The sequence below is a fragment of the Suricata suricatta genome, chromosome 8, assembly GCF_006229205.1.
Source record: "Suricata suricatta isolate VVHF042 chromosome 8, meerkat_22Aug2017_6uvM2_HiC, whole genome shotgun sequence".
Lineage (NCBI taxonomy): Eukaryota > Metazoa > Chordata > Mammalia > Carnivora > Herpestidae > Suricata > Suricata suricatta.
The window spans coordinates 57,076,806-57,095,178 of record NC_043707.1 but is presented as its reverse complement, the minus strand read 5'-3'; the positions used below and the strand labels follow the sequence as shown (position 1 = coordinate 57,095,178).

The 18,373-nt window shown below is 36.1% G+C and overlaps 1 protein-coding gene across 4 annotated transcripts in view; it reads right to left on the bottom strand.

The window, feature by feature from the left end:
- Positions 1-279: 279 nt before the first annotated feature.
- Positions 280-18,373, bottom strand: part of COL11A1 (collagen type XI alpha 1 chain) — a 209,939-nt gene continuing 191,845 nt past the window's right edge. For all 4 annotated transcript variants that reach the window (XM_029949164.1, XM_029949166.1, XM_029949163.1 and 1 more), the window contains 8 exons: positions 18,187-18,240; positions 18,044-18,079; positions 17,898-17,951; positions 15,614-15,863; positions 13,037-13,149; positions 11,562-11,630; positions 9,541-9,774; positions 280-1,987 (listed from right to left, as the gene is read on the bottom strand). In XM_029949164.1, the coding sequence (XP_029805024.1) occupies positions 1,841-1,987; positions 9,541-9,774; positions 11,562-11,630; positions 13,037-13,149; positions 15,614-15,863; positions 17,898-17,951; positions 18,044-18,079; positions 18,187-18,240 (957 nt within the window). In that variant the 3' untranslated portion in view covers positions 280-1,840. The remainder of the gene's footprint in view (positions 1,988-9,540; positions 9,775-11,561; positions 11,631-13,036; positions 13,150-15,613; positions 15,864-17,897; positions 17,952-18,043; positions 18,080-18,186; positions 18,241-18,373) is intronic.

Here is an 18,373-nt window from a genome sequence, read left to right as displayed (position 1 = left end):
ACATAATGAACATATATTTGCGATGTTGCAAAATGTTTAATTATGAAAAATATCCTTCTGGAATTTTAAATATAACCTATCTTAATTTTGTAAATAGAGTATTACCATGGGTGTTTTTATTTTAGTCATGTGGGGAATTTTAAACAACGGATCTCTGAAGGCTAATATTTGTTTCCAAAAGTGTAAAACTATTCTAATCTGGATGGTCATGAAACAGAATCAAAACTTTTTCTGCAAAAGAGAGTAATTTGGAACCTATTTAAGAAAGAGAATGACCAATCCAGGTAGACAAGACTTGAGTTTATTTATACGATTCATATCTCCCTTCTTGAAAGGACATTTACAAACTTGATTTCAAAAATAAAAATTTCTGAATGACAAGTGTTCACGTTTTAATTTCAGTATTACAGGTATGCTCTTTTGTTGATAAATTATCAGTTGAAAATGTTCCAGTGAAATCTGGTATCAATTAATTTAACACTTCACATAAAACATTTATTTTCAAGTCTTACATATATTACTTAAAATAGATACAAAGTTCAATTTGTAATTTTTAAATTTTATTGCTATATCAAGCTACCTGGAAGAAAATACCTTCATGGGGGGCAAGAAAAAGGTTTTGATTGTTTTAATAAGTATGACTTTTAAAACAAGCACTGTTAGTAACAATCCACCCATATGTTATTTAGGAATTAGGCAGGTCAAATAATATATGATATTATTTTAAAAGAAAAGGAATAGTAATTGTTGGGCAGGTGCAGGTAAAATAATATTTGGAGACTATTATAATATGCAACTTGGAATCAAATTCAAGAAATTTACTGATTAAAAATTATAACAATGAACAAATTCATAAATAATTGCTTAGTTCCCACCTTTTAATATTAATCTGCATGACTGAAGCACACTGAAAACAATGAGATGAGATAAAATTGTCAAAAAATTGTACATCTGATTGTTTGATGGAGGCATCACTTTGTTAAAATAGCTTCTCATACATATTTTCCTGTCCAAAAATATAAAACTGCTTATTTTCCATATATACAAGTATCCTGTGAAATCCTGGACTCTGAAAAGAAAAAGGTTGAGGTATAGCACTGAATAAAGCATCAAAATGCATGATATTTTTGGCTGAAGTTCAGCAAAGTTACTGTCAGTAGAGAAGAGTTGATCCAAGTGTGCTTCCAAGAATCTTCTAGGTTTTTGCCCCTCTGAGAAATTTGTTGGCGACATCAAATAATTGAACTCTTGAACATCCATATATACAAAGGCATTTTATTATTAATCAAAGAAAGGGAATTAGAGTCATCAGAAATAACTTTATTTTTTCATAATACATATATTTATTGCCATGAGTGTTCTGCAATTGTCATAAAATTAAGAGTCAGATGGAATTTAGAGACACGTGCAAGTTTTGGAAATGGACACATAGATAACAGTATAGAACTGTACATAAAATAATTACAATTTATGAAACACACTGTTTTAGCACATCCTTGATGGATGGGAATGAGCACCATATCTTTTATGAATATATATTGTTCTGGTTTTTTTTCCCTACAGCACCAAAGATATCCAAATAGGAAAAGGAGAGATGAAAATTGGGAATCAAGAATAAGGCCTGTTTCCATCTCAGCCACACTCTTATATTTTTATGCTTTTCAAGGTTTTCGTCATGTGATTCTGCACCCACATGGGGATCGGGATTTCTAATCGGTATGTCTAGACGTAGCAAGTTGTTTTCTATACCATCCTTATTCAAAACTTGCATGTGGCATAAAATGGCTTGGTGGCACCAAGGTATTTTTTCTGTTGATTTTGGATGTTCTTTGTCCTAATCTTAGCCAAGAAAACAAACAGGACCAACTTCGAATCCAAATTTCTGGTTCTGATCACCAAAGTCATTGATCATTACATCAACGATAGGTACTTGATCAATTTTCGGTGTATTGATTTCAATCACAGTTTTATCGTAGCCTTTTCTGGACTGTAAAATTAAGCAGAAAAAATTGTACAATCATTTCATGCTTTTAACACATATATGCTACTTTTTTCTTAAGCTTCTGAATGGAGGCAAGAAGGTAAGAAAGACGAGAGTAAGAAACAGATTTGCCATTATCTATGTTGTAATTTACTCTTATTACCACTGATGTCATGTGTAGTTTTAAATTTTGAAAGTAGACAGCTGCATTTAATATAATCTATAATATTTGGATCCACTGCACAGATGAAGAGAATCTTATTGAATTGATAAATACAGTTTAATATGAAAACTGATGTTAGTATTGGGTTAGACTCCTACATAAGAATATATTCTTACCATTATAATCTGTATATGCATATATGTGTGTGTGTGTGCATAAGTATATAGTCAAGGTTTCTGAATAAAAATTTAAATACACAATAAAAATTATAATGCATGAGGTCAAAAGTCAAAGCATTTCCACTGCTATATATTAATTTTATGAATGATTATCAGTACATTACTATTGGGAAATCCAAACACTTGCTACTATCTATATGCTTTCTTTTCTTTGTTCTGTGGGTACCATGCTCACTTTGTTGAAGGCATGAACCTATTTATAACTGTGACTTATTTTTAGTCACCAGCTAAACCAATGAGTTTTTTAGTGTGCTTTCTGTATCATTTTCTTAAATGCAACTCCCATTGTGTGAGGAGTGGATAGAAATAACAAAAATGATAGTAACTGCCTAACCTGGTATAACACAGTCCCAACAGACAAGCCTTAGAGACAAAATACAGGGGTAAGTATTAGCTATAGTGTAAATTGTATAATGCTGATTCCTTTGTCATTTTAGAATCAGGGATGAAGGAAGCAAATGAAATAAAGTTTTTGATTATTTTTATTTGAAGAATGACTAGCTATAATAGTTTGCAAATATCAGGAATAATTCCATACAAATAGCATATGATCTAAAATTTATCTTCTGTCATGGCCTTTTTTTCTTTTATAGTTTGTCAAATTGGTTACCATATACCAGTCAGTGCTTATCCCAATATTGTCCTTCTCCATGACCATCACCCTTCCCTTCTCCCCCACCCCCAGTTTGTTCTCAATATTCAAAAGTCTCTCATGGTTTGTCTCCCTCCCTCTCACCAACTATTTTTCCCCTTTCCCTCTCCCATGGTTCTCTGTTGAGTTTCTCCTGTCCCACTTATAAATGAAAACATAAGGTATCTGTCCTTCTCTGCCAGACTTATTTCACTTAGCATAACACCCTCGAGTCCATCCATGTTGCTATAAATGGCCAGATTTCATTCTTTTTCATTGCCATGTAGTATTCCATTGTATATACAAACCACCACATCTTCTTGATCCATTCATCAGTCGATAAACATTTAGGCTTTTTCCATGATTTGGCTATTGTTGAAAGTGCTGCTATGAACATTGGGGTGCATGTGCCCCTATGCATCCTGTATCCCTTGGGTAAATTCTTAGCAGTGCTATTACTGGGCCATAGTGGAGTTCTACTGATAATTTTTTGAGGAACCTCCACACTGTTTTCCAGAGTGGCTGCACCAGTTTACATTTCCACCAACAGTGTAGGAGGGTGCCCATTTCTCCACTTCCTCGCCAGCACCTATCGTCTTTTGATTTGTTCATTTTAGTCACTCTGACCAGCGTGAGGTAATATCTCAGTGTGGTTTTGATTTGTATTTCCCTGATGATGAGTGACACTAAGCATCATTTCATGTGTCTGTTGGCATCTGGATGTCCTCTTTGGAGAAGTGTCTGTTTATGTCTTCTGCCCATTTAATCACTGGATTGTTTTTCAGGTGTGCAGTTTGGTGAGTTCCTTGTAAATGCTGGATACTTGCCCTTTTTTTGATATGTCATTTGCACTTATCTTCTCCCATTCTGTCTGCTGCCTATTAGTTTTCTTGATTGTTTCCTTTGCCATACATAAGCTTTTTATCTTGATGAGGTCCCCATAGTTTATTTTTCTTCTTGATTCCCTGGCCTTTGGGAATGTGTCAAGTAAGAAATTGCTGCAATTGAGGTCAAGGAGGCTGCTTCCTGCTTTCTCCTCTAGGGTTTTGATGGTTCATGTCTCACATTCAGGTCCTTCAGCCATTTTGAGTTTATTTTTGTGTATGGTGTAAGAGAGTGATCTAGTTTCATTCTTCTGCATGTTGCTGCCCAGTTCTCCCAGCACCATCTGCTAAGGAGGCTCTCTTTTTTCCATTGGATACACTTCCCTGTTTTGTCAAAGATTAATTGGCCATAAATTTATGGGGCCAATTCTGGGTTCTCTATTCTATTCCATTGGTCTAGGTGTCTGTTCTTGTGCCAACACCATACTGCCTTGATGATGACAGCTTTGTAGTAGAGGCTAAAGTCTGGGATTGTGATGCCTCCCGTTTTGGTTTTTATATTCAACATTACTTTGGCTATTCGGGGTCTTTTGTGGTTCCATACAAATTTGAGAATAGTTTGTTCTAGCTTTGAGAAGAATGCTGGTGTAATTTTCATTGGAATTTCATTTATTCTTCTGATCCATGAGCATAGAATGTTTATCCATTTCTTTGTGTCTTCTTCAATTTCTTTCATAAGTTTTCTATAGTTTTCATCGTATAGATCTTTTACTACTTTGGTTAGGTTTATTCCTAGTTATTTTATGGTCTTTTGTGTAATTCTGATTGGGATCAGTTTCTTGATTTCTCTTTCTGTTGCTTCATTATTGGTGTATAAAAATGCAACCAATTTCTGTACATTGATTTTGTACCCTGCGACTTTGCTGAATTCATGGATCAGTACTAGTAGGCTTCTGGTGGAGTCTGTTGGGTTTTCCATGTAGAGTATCATGTCATCTGCGAAAAGTGAAAATTTGACTTCATCTTTGCCAATTCTGATGCCTTTTATTTCCTTTTGTTGTCTGATTGCTGATGCTAGGACTTCCAGCATTATGTTAACAATACTAGTGAGAGTGGACACGCCTGTCATGTTCCTGATCTCAGGGGGAAAGCTCTCAGTTTTTCCCCATTGAGGATGATATTAGCTGTGGGCTTCTCATAAATGGCTTTTGTGATGTTTAAGTAAGTTCCTTCTATCCCAACTCTCTCAAGGGTTTTTATTAAGAAACGGTGCTGCATTTTGTCAAATGCTTTTTCTGCATCTATCAACAGGATTATATGTTTTTTATCTTTTATTTTGTTAATGTGATGTGTCACATCAATGGATTTGCAAATACTGAACCAGACTGTAACCCAGCAGTGAATCACACTTGATCATAGTGTATAATTCTTTTAATATTTTTTGGAATAGCTTAGGAAGAATGGGTATTAACTCTCACTTAAATGTCTGGTAGAATTCTCCAGGGAAGCCATCTGGCACAGGATTCTTATTAGTTGGAAGATTTTTGATACCTGATTCAATTTCTTCACTGGTTATGGGTCTATTCAGATTTTCTATCTCTTCCTGTTTGAATTTTGGTAGTCAGTGTTTAGGAGTTTGCCCATTTCTTCCAGGTTGTCCAGTTTGTTGGCATATAATTTTTCAGTTATTCCCTGATAATTACTTGTATTTGTGAGGGATTGGTTATAATAAATCCATTTTCATTCATGATTGTCTTTTTGGGTGCTCTCTCTTTTTGAGAAACCTGGCTAAAGGTTTATCAATTTTGTTTATTTTTTCAAAAAACCAACTCTTGGTTTCACTGATCTGTTCAACTGCTTTTTTTTTTTTTGAGTCTATATTGTTTATTTCTGCCCTGATCCTTCTTATTTCTCTTCCTCTGCTGGGTTTGGAGTGCTCTTGCTGCTCCCCTTATAGTTAGTTCAGGTCAGATTTTGTATTTGTGCTTTTTATAGTTTCTTGACATAGGTCTGGAGTGCAGTGTACTTTCCTCTCATGACTGTCTTTGCTGCATCCCAGTTTGGATGGTTGTATTTTCATTTTCATTTGTTTCCATATATCTTTAAATTTCTTCTCTAATTGCCTGATTGGCCCATTCATTCTTTGGTAGGGTGTTCTTTAACCTCTATGTTTTTGGAGGTTTTCCAGACTTTTCCCTGTGATTGATTTCAAATTTCATAGCATTGTGATCCGAAAGTGTGCATGGTATGATCTCAATTATTTTATATTTTTTGATGGCTGCTTTATGACCCAGTATGTGATATATCTTGGTGAATGTGCCATGCACACTTGAGGAGAAAGTGAATTCCTAGCCTCAGGATGAAGAGTTCTAAATATGTCTGTCAAATCCATCTGGTCCAATGTGTTGTACAGGTCTATTGTTTCTTTAGTGATTTTTCCATCTGAATGATCTATCCATTGCTATAAGTGGAGTATTAAAGTCTCCTGCTATTATTATTATTATTATTATTATCAGTAAGATTGTTTGTTTGTGATTGTTGTATGTATTTGGGTGCTTCCGAATTCAGAGAGTAGACATTTATAATTATTAGCTCTTCCTGATGGATAGACCCTGTAATTATTAGTGTATGTAATTATTATTAATGCCTGTCTTCATCTCTTGTTACTGCCTTTAAAGTCCAGTGTGTCTGATATATAAGTATGGCTACTCCAGCTTTCTTTTGACTTCCAGTAACATGATAGACATTTCTCCATCCCCTCAGTTTCAATCTGAAGGTGTACTCAGGTCTAAAATGAGTCCCTTGTAGACAGCAAATAGATTTTATTTTTTTTTAATCCATTCTGCTACCCTATGTCTTTAGATTGGGGCATTTAGTCCATTTACATTCAGTGTTATTATTGAAAAATAAGGGTTTAGAGTCATTGTGTTCTCTGTAGGATTCATGCTTGTAGTGGTGCCTCTCATACCTTGTGTTCCTTGCAACATTTCCCTCATAGAGTCCCCCTTAGGATTTCTTGTAGGGCTGGTTTAGTGGTGATGAATTCTTTCAATTTTTATTTTGGAAAACCTTTATCTCTCCTTCTGTTCTAAATGACAGGCTTGCTGGATAGAGGATTCTTGACTGCATATTTTTTTCTGTTCATCACATTGAAGATTTCCTGCCATTCCTTTCTGTGTGCCAAGTTTCAGCAGGTAGGTCTGTAACTACTCTGATAGGTCTCCCTTTGTTAGCTAGGGGCCTTTTATCCCTACCTGCTCTCAGAATTCTCTTTTTATCCTTATGTTTTGCCAGTTTCACTATGATATGTCATGTAGAAGATTGATTTAAGTTACATCTGAGGGGAGTTCTCTGTGTCTCTTGGATTTCAATGTCTGTGTCCTTCCCTAGATTGGGGAAGTTCTCAGCTATAATTTGTTCATGTACCCCTTCAGCGCTATTTTCTCTCTCTTCTTCTGGAATTCCTATGATATGGATAGTATTCAATTTGTTTGCATCACTCAGTTCTTGAATTCTTTTTTCATGCTCCTGGATCAATTTATCTCTCTTTCTCTTGGCTTCCTATTTTTCTATAATTGTGTCTTCTTATTCATCTATTCTCCTCTCTGCCTCCTCAATCTGTGGCCGCCTCCATTTCATTATGTACCTCATTTGTAGCATTTTTTAATTCATCACAACTACTTTTAAGGTCCATAATCTTTGTGCAATGCTTCTCTGGTGTCTTCCATGCCTTTTTCAAACCCAGCAATTAATTTTATGACTATTGTTTTAAATTCTTGGTCAGTTATGTTGCTTAGATCTGTTTTGAGCAATTGTTTAGTTGTCATTACTTCCTGGAATTTCTTTAGAGGAGAGTTCTTCTGTTTAGTCATTTTGGCTAGCTTTCTGTGTCTTGTAAGTTTTAAAAGCTTGTTATGTGCTCTGCACCTGCGAGCTCTGCTACATTAAAGGAGGCTCATTGACTGTCGACAACCTGTCCATTCAGGAAGTATTCAAGGTTTTCCTTAGTCTCTCTTGTTGTGCCTTTGCTTATTTTATTTACCTACTTGTAGTGATATTTGGGACTATCAACTATGTGTACTTTGGGTTGTTTTTCAAGGTGGTCCTAGAAAGGAAAAAAGACAACCAAACCGGGAACAAAAGCATGCAAACCAACAGACAAATCAAAAGGAAAAAAACAAAACAAAAGAAAAAACCCCAAACACAACAAAAGACAAAGGGCACTCTAAAAGCATAAAATCAGAAATCCCAGACATGAATAAAGAGCAGGGTGGGGGCAGTGGTGATGAAAGAGCATATACAAATAGAAATGAGAGGGGTGGGGAGAAAGAGAAATTGAACATTGACTAGGCAGAGAGGCTAAGAGGCTTAACTCAGAGAAAAAGGAGACTATGGTAGGAGGCGAGGAGAAAGGAATGAAGATAATGGTACTCAGAGAAAATATAGTGATTATTCCAGAGAGAGAGAGAGAGAGAGAAAGGAAAGTAATGATGGAGGTGTAGAATATGCATCAAGAAATGGATTAAATGTGACTGTTTAAGCAAACCTATAACCAGAGTACCCAACACAGTGGAAGAGAGAGAGAAGAATGATATAAGGGAAATATATCATCTGAATAGCAAGAATTGATATAGGGTTAACCATGGCAATACATCACTGCTGGTCTTGCCTGGGACTCCAGTAAATGAAAGCAGCTATCTGGTGTAGATGGGCATGGTTTGGTGTAGGCATGTCACCTAGCCCTGGGTCCTGGGGGCTGCTCCTGGAGGCTCTGCCTCGGTGGTTGTGGGGAAAAAATGGTGGTGCCCCAGTCCCTTCTTGAACCAAGCATTGCAAATCACTCTTTGGGGTCCAATCTCCCTGTGCCATGGGCATAACCCTGGTGCACCATGTTCTGTGTCCCAAGTCCTGCCTTGTTTCTCGATTTTAGTCTGCGCCCTTTAATGATACTGCCCAGCAGTAATCCCATAGGCTAACTGGCTTCCTAGCTGGGGATGGAGTAGGGGAGCAGTTCCTCATGGTGCCAACTGGGACCAGGGCCCCAGCTGTAAGAAAGCTCCACAGTTAGAGATAGAATCTCTCTCTGAAAGCCTTGTGGTTAGAGATGGGATGGGCTACCTCTCCATCCTGGGCTGAGGTCTTTCTCTTCTCTAAGGAAAGTTCTATGGGCAGTTTCAGCTGCTCTTTCTCTTCCCCTCATCTCTCTGTGGCGGGGGGGGGGGGCCTCTCTCCCCTCCATGCCTCCAGGTCCTGGCCCATTGTTATCTTCCCCAGTTCTCAATCATGCACATATGAAGCTAAGACAGCTAAGACAGCTTAGTGGGCTCTGCCTCTTTTCATCCCAGACTCTCGTGGTTCAGGGTGCTTTCGCTTCAGCCCTTCTTTATTTGAGAGATATGGGCAGGAAATATTTCTCTGCCATTTGAGAGATACAGGCTCCCTATTTCTCTGCCATTTTGCCCCTCACCCATTTGAACAATCCTGTTATGGCTTTTAAATATGTGTCTATACTATGTGTGCGTGTGTGTGTGTGTGCAAATATTAGTGGCTTCTAACATGCTGTATTTTAATAAGCCAATGTTAGGCATCAGATCTTAAAAACAACAGACATCCATTTCACGAGAGAATCCCGACTTCTGGCCAAGCTGAGATGGTTGCACACAGTCTTTCACCTGTGAAAGAAGGCAAGTGATTATACTTACCGCACAGCCATCATACAGTGCTTTGATGAAAGGGTTGTTGTCATAGGACATCTCTTCATCATTTGACCCCAAGAACCGAAGTGCTTTGTCATAACTTCCTGATGACACATCATACCAGGCTGCTGACTGATGACAGGTGTATGTGAAATTTTGTCGAGCAGAGGCAGTCAGCAGTTTCAGGAATGTCATTTGCACCATATTAATGGAATTTCCTTCAACATCTAAATAGGAGAGCTGGGAATAAAAGAAAAAAAAGACACATAGATTCACTTACTCTTTTATGTTATAAAATAATATTATCACTCTTGACAATGAACTGTGTTCCCGGAAGCATGTGCATGAATCAACAGGCCCATTTTCACTTAGGGACTGAAAGTGGGCAAGGAGGGTCATAAGACCCAGAGACAGGGTTCTATGAAATCACTGTTGTACTCCCACCAGAGTTACTATGAGCACTACTTATCTTTGAAAAACATTCACTTTATTTCAATGTTTCATTATCCTAATCTTTAAAAATTTCCAAAAAATCTTTCATTTCCAAGAGATCTTTCATTATATTTGTGTGTCCTTTTACTTATTTTATTTTTTAAAAGTTTATTTATTTTGAGAAAGAGGGAGAGTGCATATGCATGTGTGGGAGATGGACAGAGAGAGCGGGAGAGAGAGAATCCTAAGCAGCTCTGCACTGTCAGTATAGAACCTGAAATAGGGCTCCACTCATGACCTGAGCTGAGATCAAGAGTCAGAGGCTTAACGGACACCCAGGTGCCCCTGTATACCTTTTTAAATTATAACGTAGCAAAATAGTTAAACAATTAGAACTGAGGAATTTCAGTGCAATGAAAATGTTACCTATTTTTATATGTTTTTATTTCCCCTACTCCTTTAAAAAAATTTATAGTATATATCCACTTGACTCAAATTTTAAACATGTTCCTGCATTTTTTATATTGATGCCATAGTTTTCTAAGATGTGTGGTCTTCTATTTCCAGCACAGATCTTCCTCTCTGTTCCTTCTTAGATGATGGACTTATTCTTCACCGTGTCACCAGCACCAAGCATAATGTCCAAGACAACACAAGAGAATACTTCTTGAGTAAGTATTTATTTTGCATTAAGGGCAGAAAAGTAGTTTTAACTAAATATTATTAAAACCCTTCATTAACTTCATAAATTGTTTTATTGGGTAAAATTGAAAGATTGAGGTCAGCTAAAACATATAAACATAGATTTTTTTTTTTAAATATTGGGTAGGAAACTTACCTAGACTATAGATTAATGTAAGAGTAATTATCTAAGGCTTTCTTCTTTTGTTGTTGAATTTACTTAATCCTTACTGATTAACAGCTCAGATAATGAGGAACCTTGCTCAGTTGAAGGAAAAAAAAACTACTTGGGAAATGCATACTAAAGAAAACAAAACAAAATAACAAAAGATAACACCACACAGTTCTGTGTATATATTTTTAAATTCTATACAGGTAAGAATGTCACATGGATATTTAATATGTAACTTAAAGACTGAACTGAAGAATTATGTCACATGGAGAACTTCACTAAAATTGTTAATTAATATGTGTGGGTTTTGCATAGGATGAACTGTAAAATAGTCATCAATAGAAAATAATAGCTTCCTAAAGAATATTGAATTTTTTAAAAGAACATTGAATAATTATCTGGGTAAGTGAGAAACTCATTTATATACATTCTTATTACTATTTTAAAAACACATATTTTAAACAGCTTTTATAATATAAATTTAGTTTTGGTATCTAATCTTAAAAATACCTGTAAAATTATTAATAGTGAACTAGTAATGTATGAATGTATTTTGATACAAAACGTTTAGACTTCTCTAAAATATAACTGTGGTCTAAGAGATATAGGAGGAGCAAACCAGAAAACACATGGAATCTTGGATAGTATAACTCAGACTTTCACAGTCAGGGTCTAAGATATATAATTTGAGCTTCAGCATGAAGTTTAAGATAAACCATTTCATGTTGAGGTAATAACATACCAGTTTTCCTCTCTTAAATTCACTAAACCAGCTTCCTGGTTTCTCCTTTGGCCATGATGATATTCTTACCTGTTACAAAAGAACAGGAAAATTAGAACCTAGGTAAAAATTATGAATAGTATTGTTTATGTATGTATCAGCAATTTTCTGTAAGGCTAAGATGCCAAAGAGTTTTAAAATGGTCTATCCTGAATTACAGAAAATGAGATAATCAGCAAAATTTGAGATAGATCCTGTGAATCCCCACTTAGTGAATTTTGAATCATTTTCTTCCTGTTTTCCTTAATTGCTCAAAAAGGAGGAGGGTGGGGGGAGACTAACCTGCTGAAGGCAAACTAAGGTCTCTAGGGAATGGTGGTGGAACACATGAGCAACTCCTTGCAAAGGAGCCCCACACCAGTACCAGCTGGAATCAGCCATCAAGGCAGATCCCATCAGTGTTCCATCGCCAAGGGAGGTATCCTGAAAGCTTTCAGCCAGTAACAAAGGGTGCCATGCTCTGGAAAAGCCATTGCAGGAAGCGAGCTTAATCATCTCCTGCTGGGAAGAATGTTTAGAATCCCTTATAGAGCTGCAATTATTGTTTTGCTTTGCAAGATCAGCAAAATATAAAGGTATATAAGGCTTCACTATAGGAATTTGAGTTATCAGTGTAAAGGGAGGTATTTTCCACAATCCTTTATATCTTTGGGAGCTAAAGGAAGTTTATCATGCTTCACTGCCAAGTTTAAGTTTGGATGGGAAACAGAAATTGCTTTGTCTCCTGCTCCTACTACCCAACCTTTACTCATGAACTTCTCTCCTAAAGAGATTAGCCACACTTCAAACTACTTGTCTTGCTGTAAGGAGTTTCTGCACCTCTGTATGCCCATACCATTTATTAAGAATGCGATTTATTAAAAGAATACAAATGAAGGCAACATTTACCACCAGAAACTGCTTGCAGAATATAATTACACTAGTGAAAAGCCTTTCCCTATATTACTAAGGTGACTTTAGCTCAAGTATATTGATACCACTAGGTGAAAGTCAAGAAATGTGTTTGAGGAGACTGAACATTTAAAAAGTATACAAATGCACACAATACTCTTATTTTATGTAAAAGAATATAAATTGTGTATTTTGAATGTCATATGCAGCTGTGAGTTCTGTCATGTCATCGGAATGAAGAGTACTCTATATGCACTAAAATTTAAGTGTCAGCTGTGCTGTGTCATGGAAAACCATAGAATTTTAGAGCACAAGCAGGTGCGTAAAGAATACATCTGGGTAAAAAATAAAGGAGAGAAGTATTTGTTAACTCTGTGCATCACTTTGGTATCTTATTCATGGTTATGCAAATGAAGTGCTCTAATTACCCTGTAAGAAAAGCAGATAAATGAAAATATGACAGTATAATTTTCCTGTTTAGTTCAATATTGCAAAAACATGGCAGGAACTGTCAACAGTCACCACCAAAACAGACTGGTACTTACTCCCTCAGATTTTTTGTCTGGATAAATGCAAGTCTCGCCACCAGACGTGAAATTACAGTAAACTTTGAAGGAATCTCCTGAGCAGCCTTGGTTGGGATCAATCCAGTATTCACCTAGAAGTAGGAAATATATGTCACATTCAGATACATTTAAATAAAAAATTGACTGCATCATCTATCAAATTTTATTAGAAAGAGAAATAAAGAAAAATATTAATGGATCTTTTCCTACAAGAGTCCCTTTCATGCTTGTGGTCAAACTGGGGTATGAGTATGAATAGTTAAGAGAGTGACCCTTTGTCCTGTCTGCATCGAAGCTTTGCCCGAGCACTTTGCCTGGAGCACTCTGTTAGTCCTAGCTTGCCTGTTACTTTTAGGTTACAGCTTAAATGTCCCCTCCTCATATGTTAACATTTAATTAGCTACTGTAATAAATTGCGTGCATATTGGAATTAGAGAATCTTAACCCTGAATCCTATATTTACTACTTAATAAATCTGAGTATAATAATCACTATATTTTTCCTTGGTTATTCATTTGTAATAATGGAAACGGTAGAATCTACTTAGCCTCAAGAATCATTCTGTCTCCCACTCTCTCTCTGCCCCTGTTCGCTGTCTTTCTCTCCCTCTCAGAAATAAAAAACACAGAATCCAAAGCAGGCCCAGGATCTGAGCTGTCAGCACAGAGCCTGACGATGGGCTCAAACTGACAAACTGCAAGATCATGACCTGAGCTGAAGTCAGAGGCTTAACTGACTGAGCCACCCAGGCGCCTCTATATTTTTGAATTCTGGGTAAGCATTTTTTCCTCTTGATTTATTCGGTTAATATTGTCATTAAATTTCCTTTAGATAACATAATAATAGCTTAAGCACTAAAACACGTCTGTTCACTAAATTCAGTATACTATGGAAAGCATGTCTAATTTATCCCTAACTTATTCATCTCCTATTTTTACTGTCAAGTCCCTAAATCCAGTCACCATTAATTTCTTGCCTAGATTCATCCAACAGTTCTTTAACCAGCTTCCTTTGATTTTTCACTTTGCTTCCTTCCACATTGCTTCAAGTCACTTTCCATTTTGCTCACTATTGGTTAGCCATTGAGACCTTTCAGTTCCTTGAAGGCACCAAAATCTTGATCTCTTCAAAGCTATCAAATGACCCATATCCTCTGTCTGAAATACCTTTTTGATTCTTTGCATGACTGGCTACTTCTTTAAGGCTTCAGCTTAAATGTCACCTCCCCAAATATTAATACCCATTTACCTAAAATGGATCATCCTTACCTATCTAGATAATCATTTTTTCCACAGTATCTGTCATAATATGCTACTACTAATACTTATGCTTTTCGTATCTTCTTTGTTTGATAATAGTATCTCAAGGGCATTATTTCTTCTGTGTCTACAAATCTCTGCCTAAAGAACCGTGCCTGGCACTGCTAAGTCAATTAATTAATATTAAATGCAATTAACCCATTAAGGAATTAATAACACCATTCATTATGTTGTAATCTTTTACATTTGAATTTCAGTTGTGTATGATTGTCTTAGAGCAGGAATTGGAATTATTCTCTTTATAAATCACTGAATTCCTATTGAACTATACATATCTTCTTCAAAAAAACATATTATAAATTTGAAAATCTTGGATATTAGTTTGAATGGAGCCCTTAATAGTGGCCTGTGTTTTAGTTTTAACAGGCTATGCTTGATTAAGATAGGACGTTTTATGACATTTTCCTTTATGGTGGTGGGTGTTTCTGAATCACATTAAACTTTTCTCTCTGTACTGAGTTATTTAGATCTCAGTTAAACATTCTTATGTGGTTGATAGTGCAAAATAATATTGCCCCAAGAGTAAAAAGAATGACAAAATATTTCCTCATAATGTGGGAGATTTAAGACCACATAAATATCTGCCCCTTGTTAGTTTAGTAATTGTGTGAGTTTATTAACTAACTTAGGATACTTGAAACTGTTTCCTTCTCTGGATGGGAATGGGAAGGTTTATGTTAAACAGTAGGTATAATAAATTATCCTGATTATTATCGCATATAAATTGTTCACAGTCCTGATTATCTGTGGATCAATGACATAAATTTTTGCCCCAAGCTGCTATCCTAAGTCTTAAATATTCTATTCACCAAATCATTGTTAAACTGATAGGTCAAATGTGATTCAGTTATGCTATTAATCATGTTAACTTTATTCATATCAAGGTAAAATAAGTTAGGTTACAGGATATAAGTAATTAAATACTAACGTGCACACGTGTGCACACATAAAACCCATTCTATGATGGTTATTACAGGGAAAAATGCATTTGTTATCTGTAATCATCTTGCCATGATTTAATGAAATCTTATGTAAACAGGCAAGGATTTTCTGAAGCAGTTCTTGAATCACACAGTGTAAAGGACTTTATCTGTCTACAAGATTGGAATGAATAATCATTTGGTTTAGTTTTATTTAGATTCTATATTAAACATTTAACTAGAAGTAATGGGCTGACCATGCACCTTTGTGACTTAGAGGCTCAGCACCTTGGCTGTGTCATGTATTATTAACATACCATCTGGGAAGTCGGGATGGCTGAGTTGCAGGTCTTTGCAAGTTCGAGCTGGGTTAGTTTGCGTACCCATGGGAAACTTCATATGTTCGATGTCTTGTTTCAGGGAATTGAGGGAACCAAATATTTCCTCCATTCCATCTGAGTAATCAAGAATATTATCACCTGCATCTGCTTGCATGTTTTCGGCATGTCTTCTTGTTTTTTTGGGTGACAAGATTGGTAAAGGCTGAATGACTTCACCAGGTGGACCCTGTAAAAGAGATAATGGGCATATAATTGCTTCCTAAGGTAAAATATTCTCTATAATTATTATTGGTGAGGTCATTATGAGAAATTATGGTCCATTTAGCTTTTCAATGTTTTCCCTTTCAATATTTTTTCTAATTGTTACTACATATACCTACACACCTATAAATATATATAAACTGTGTTAAGTTCTTTTAAAAAGAATCTAGTTGGGGCGCCTGGGTGGCTCAGTCGGTTAAGCATCCAACTTTGGCTCAGGTCGCGATCATAGTCCATGGGTTCGAGCCCTGCATCAGCCTGCTGACAGCTCAGAGCCTGCTTCGGATTCTGTGTCTCCCTCTCTCTCTCTGCCCCTCCCCCACTCACACTCTGTCTCTCAAAATAAAATAAAGATATAAAATAAATTCAAATAATCTAGTAGAGATACTGAGGTAGATACACAAATCAGATGATTTTTGGACCTTTTTGTTTCATTTTTTTTAAGTTTATTTATTTATTCCAAGAAAGACAGCATGGGCAGGGGAGAAGCAGAGGAGGAGGGGGAGAGAGGATCTCAAGCAGGCTCCGCACTGTCAGTGCAGAGTGGACACAGAGCCCGAAGTCATGAACTATAAAATCATGACCTGAGTGGGACACTTAAGCAACTGGGACACCCAGGTGCCCCGTGACCTTTCTCTATATAAGTAATGTAACCCAGATTTGTGTGGATATATTATACGTCACTTTCTTATTTATTAATTAGTCCTCATTTACATGTCCTATCTCCACAACTAGATTTTAGTCTCTGAAGATTAAAACACCATTTTAAGGTTCTTATCCTACCTAATGAGTTATCTATTGCACTTGATAATAATTTATATTATAAAACATTACACTTTTAAAAACACACATTAACATTTTTCAAATATCACTTAAAACTGTATAAATTAGAAAAAAACTTAAAATAAATGCAGATAGATTTGAATTTGCATATGTGTAAGAGTAAAACTATGCCAAATAGTTATATCCATATTGTTATGATTGTATCATATGTAGAAGCCATCACCCCCAGTACTTAGAATAAGATCTTATTTTGAAATGGGGTTTCTATAGATTTAATTAGTTAAGTAAATGTAAGGGCATTAGGGTGGGTGTCTGCCAATGGGAAACTATCCAATATGACTGGCATCCCTATAAAAAGAGGAAATTTGGGTGCAGAGACACACACAGATAGAATTTGAAGGGAAAAGATAGGGAAACAATCTATAGGCTAAGGACAGGGCCATGGAACAGACCTTCCTCAACAGCCCTCAGAAGGAACCAATGCTGCCCACACTCTAACAATTCTAGAGGCCACAAGTCTTAGATCAGAGTACATTTCTATTATTTAAGCTGCCTTCTTGTGGTGTCTCCTATGGCAGCCCTAGCAAACTAATACACAAGTAGTTTGGAAACAAACTCAAGAAAGGAGACTAACATTTTTTCACATGGATCTATCACTTAGTAGTTACATAGAGCCTGGAAAATGTCAGCATTAATAAATGTTAGAAATTATTATTGCTTTTATGATGATTATTATATACAGTAGGGAAAAATCCTAAATATCTTAATTTTTATCTTTATTCCTAGTGTGGTCAGATATGTGTGTGTGTGTATATATATATACATATATACACATATATACATACACATATATATACACACAGATATATACATGTATATATATGTACTTTGTATATATATATCTATATCTATATATATATCTGTGTGTATTTTTGTGGCCTACAATCAGTTGCTTTCATAAACACATGAATTAAAAAGTATATAATTTTCTTGAAAAATAAATAACAAGATTATCATAATATACAGTTAATGTATCAATTAGAAGACAAGTCTTAGCATGTGGATCTCAGTATGTAATTAATGTAGTTGCTATTTTCTAGAAAAATCAGCACTTTGACAGAATGTCTGTTTTCATTTGTCTTACAAATTTGGAGAAATCACTGGCAGTCTTAGGATGTGAACTGCTATAATATCACTCTTGTTACCATGCACGTACCGGAGGCCCAGGAGGCCCTGGAAGACCACTGTCACCCTTCTGGCCAGCAGGTCCCTGTTAGGAAAAAAAGGAACAAGATAAATAGAGAACAGGGCACTTGAGTAGGCTTCACTGAACAATGAAAATCCAGAGGGAAAAGTACTTACAGTAGAGCCTTTGGTACCCTTTGGACCTTGAGGACCCTAGAAAAAATGCAAAGGCAAAAGTACAGATAAAAATCTGGAAGAAACAGGACTCTTTTGGTATATTTATAAGTATCCTTTATGAAATTCTCTTGTCTTTTACTTACCGGTAAGCCAGGAGGACCAGGTGGACCTATGGGACCAGCAGGACCTGGAATTCCCTACAAAGAGAATCCTCCAAATTAGAGTTTTCCTCAGCTATGCCACTGTCTGTTTTGCAGGACAACATATACTGCAAACTTGGATTATGCAAAAGTATATAAGAAGAACCTAAAATTTTCAATTGTGAAATTT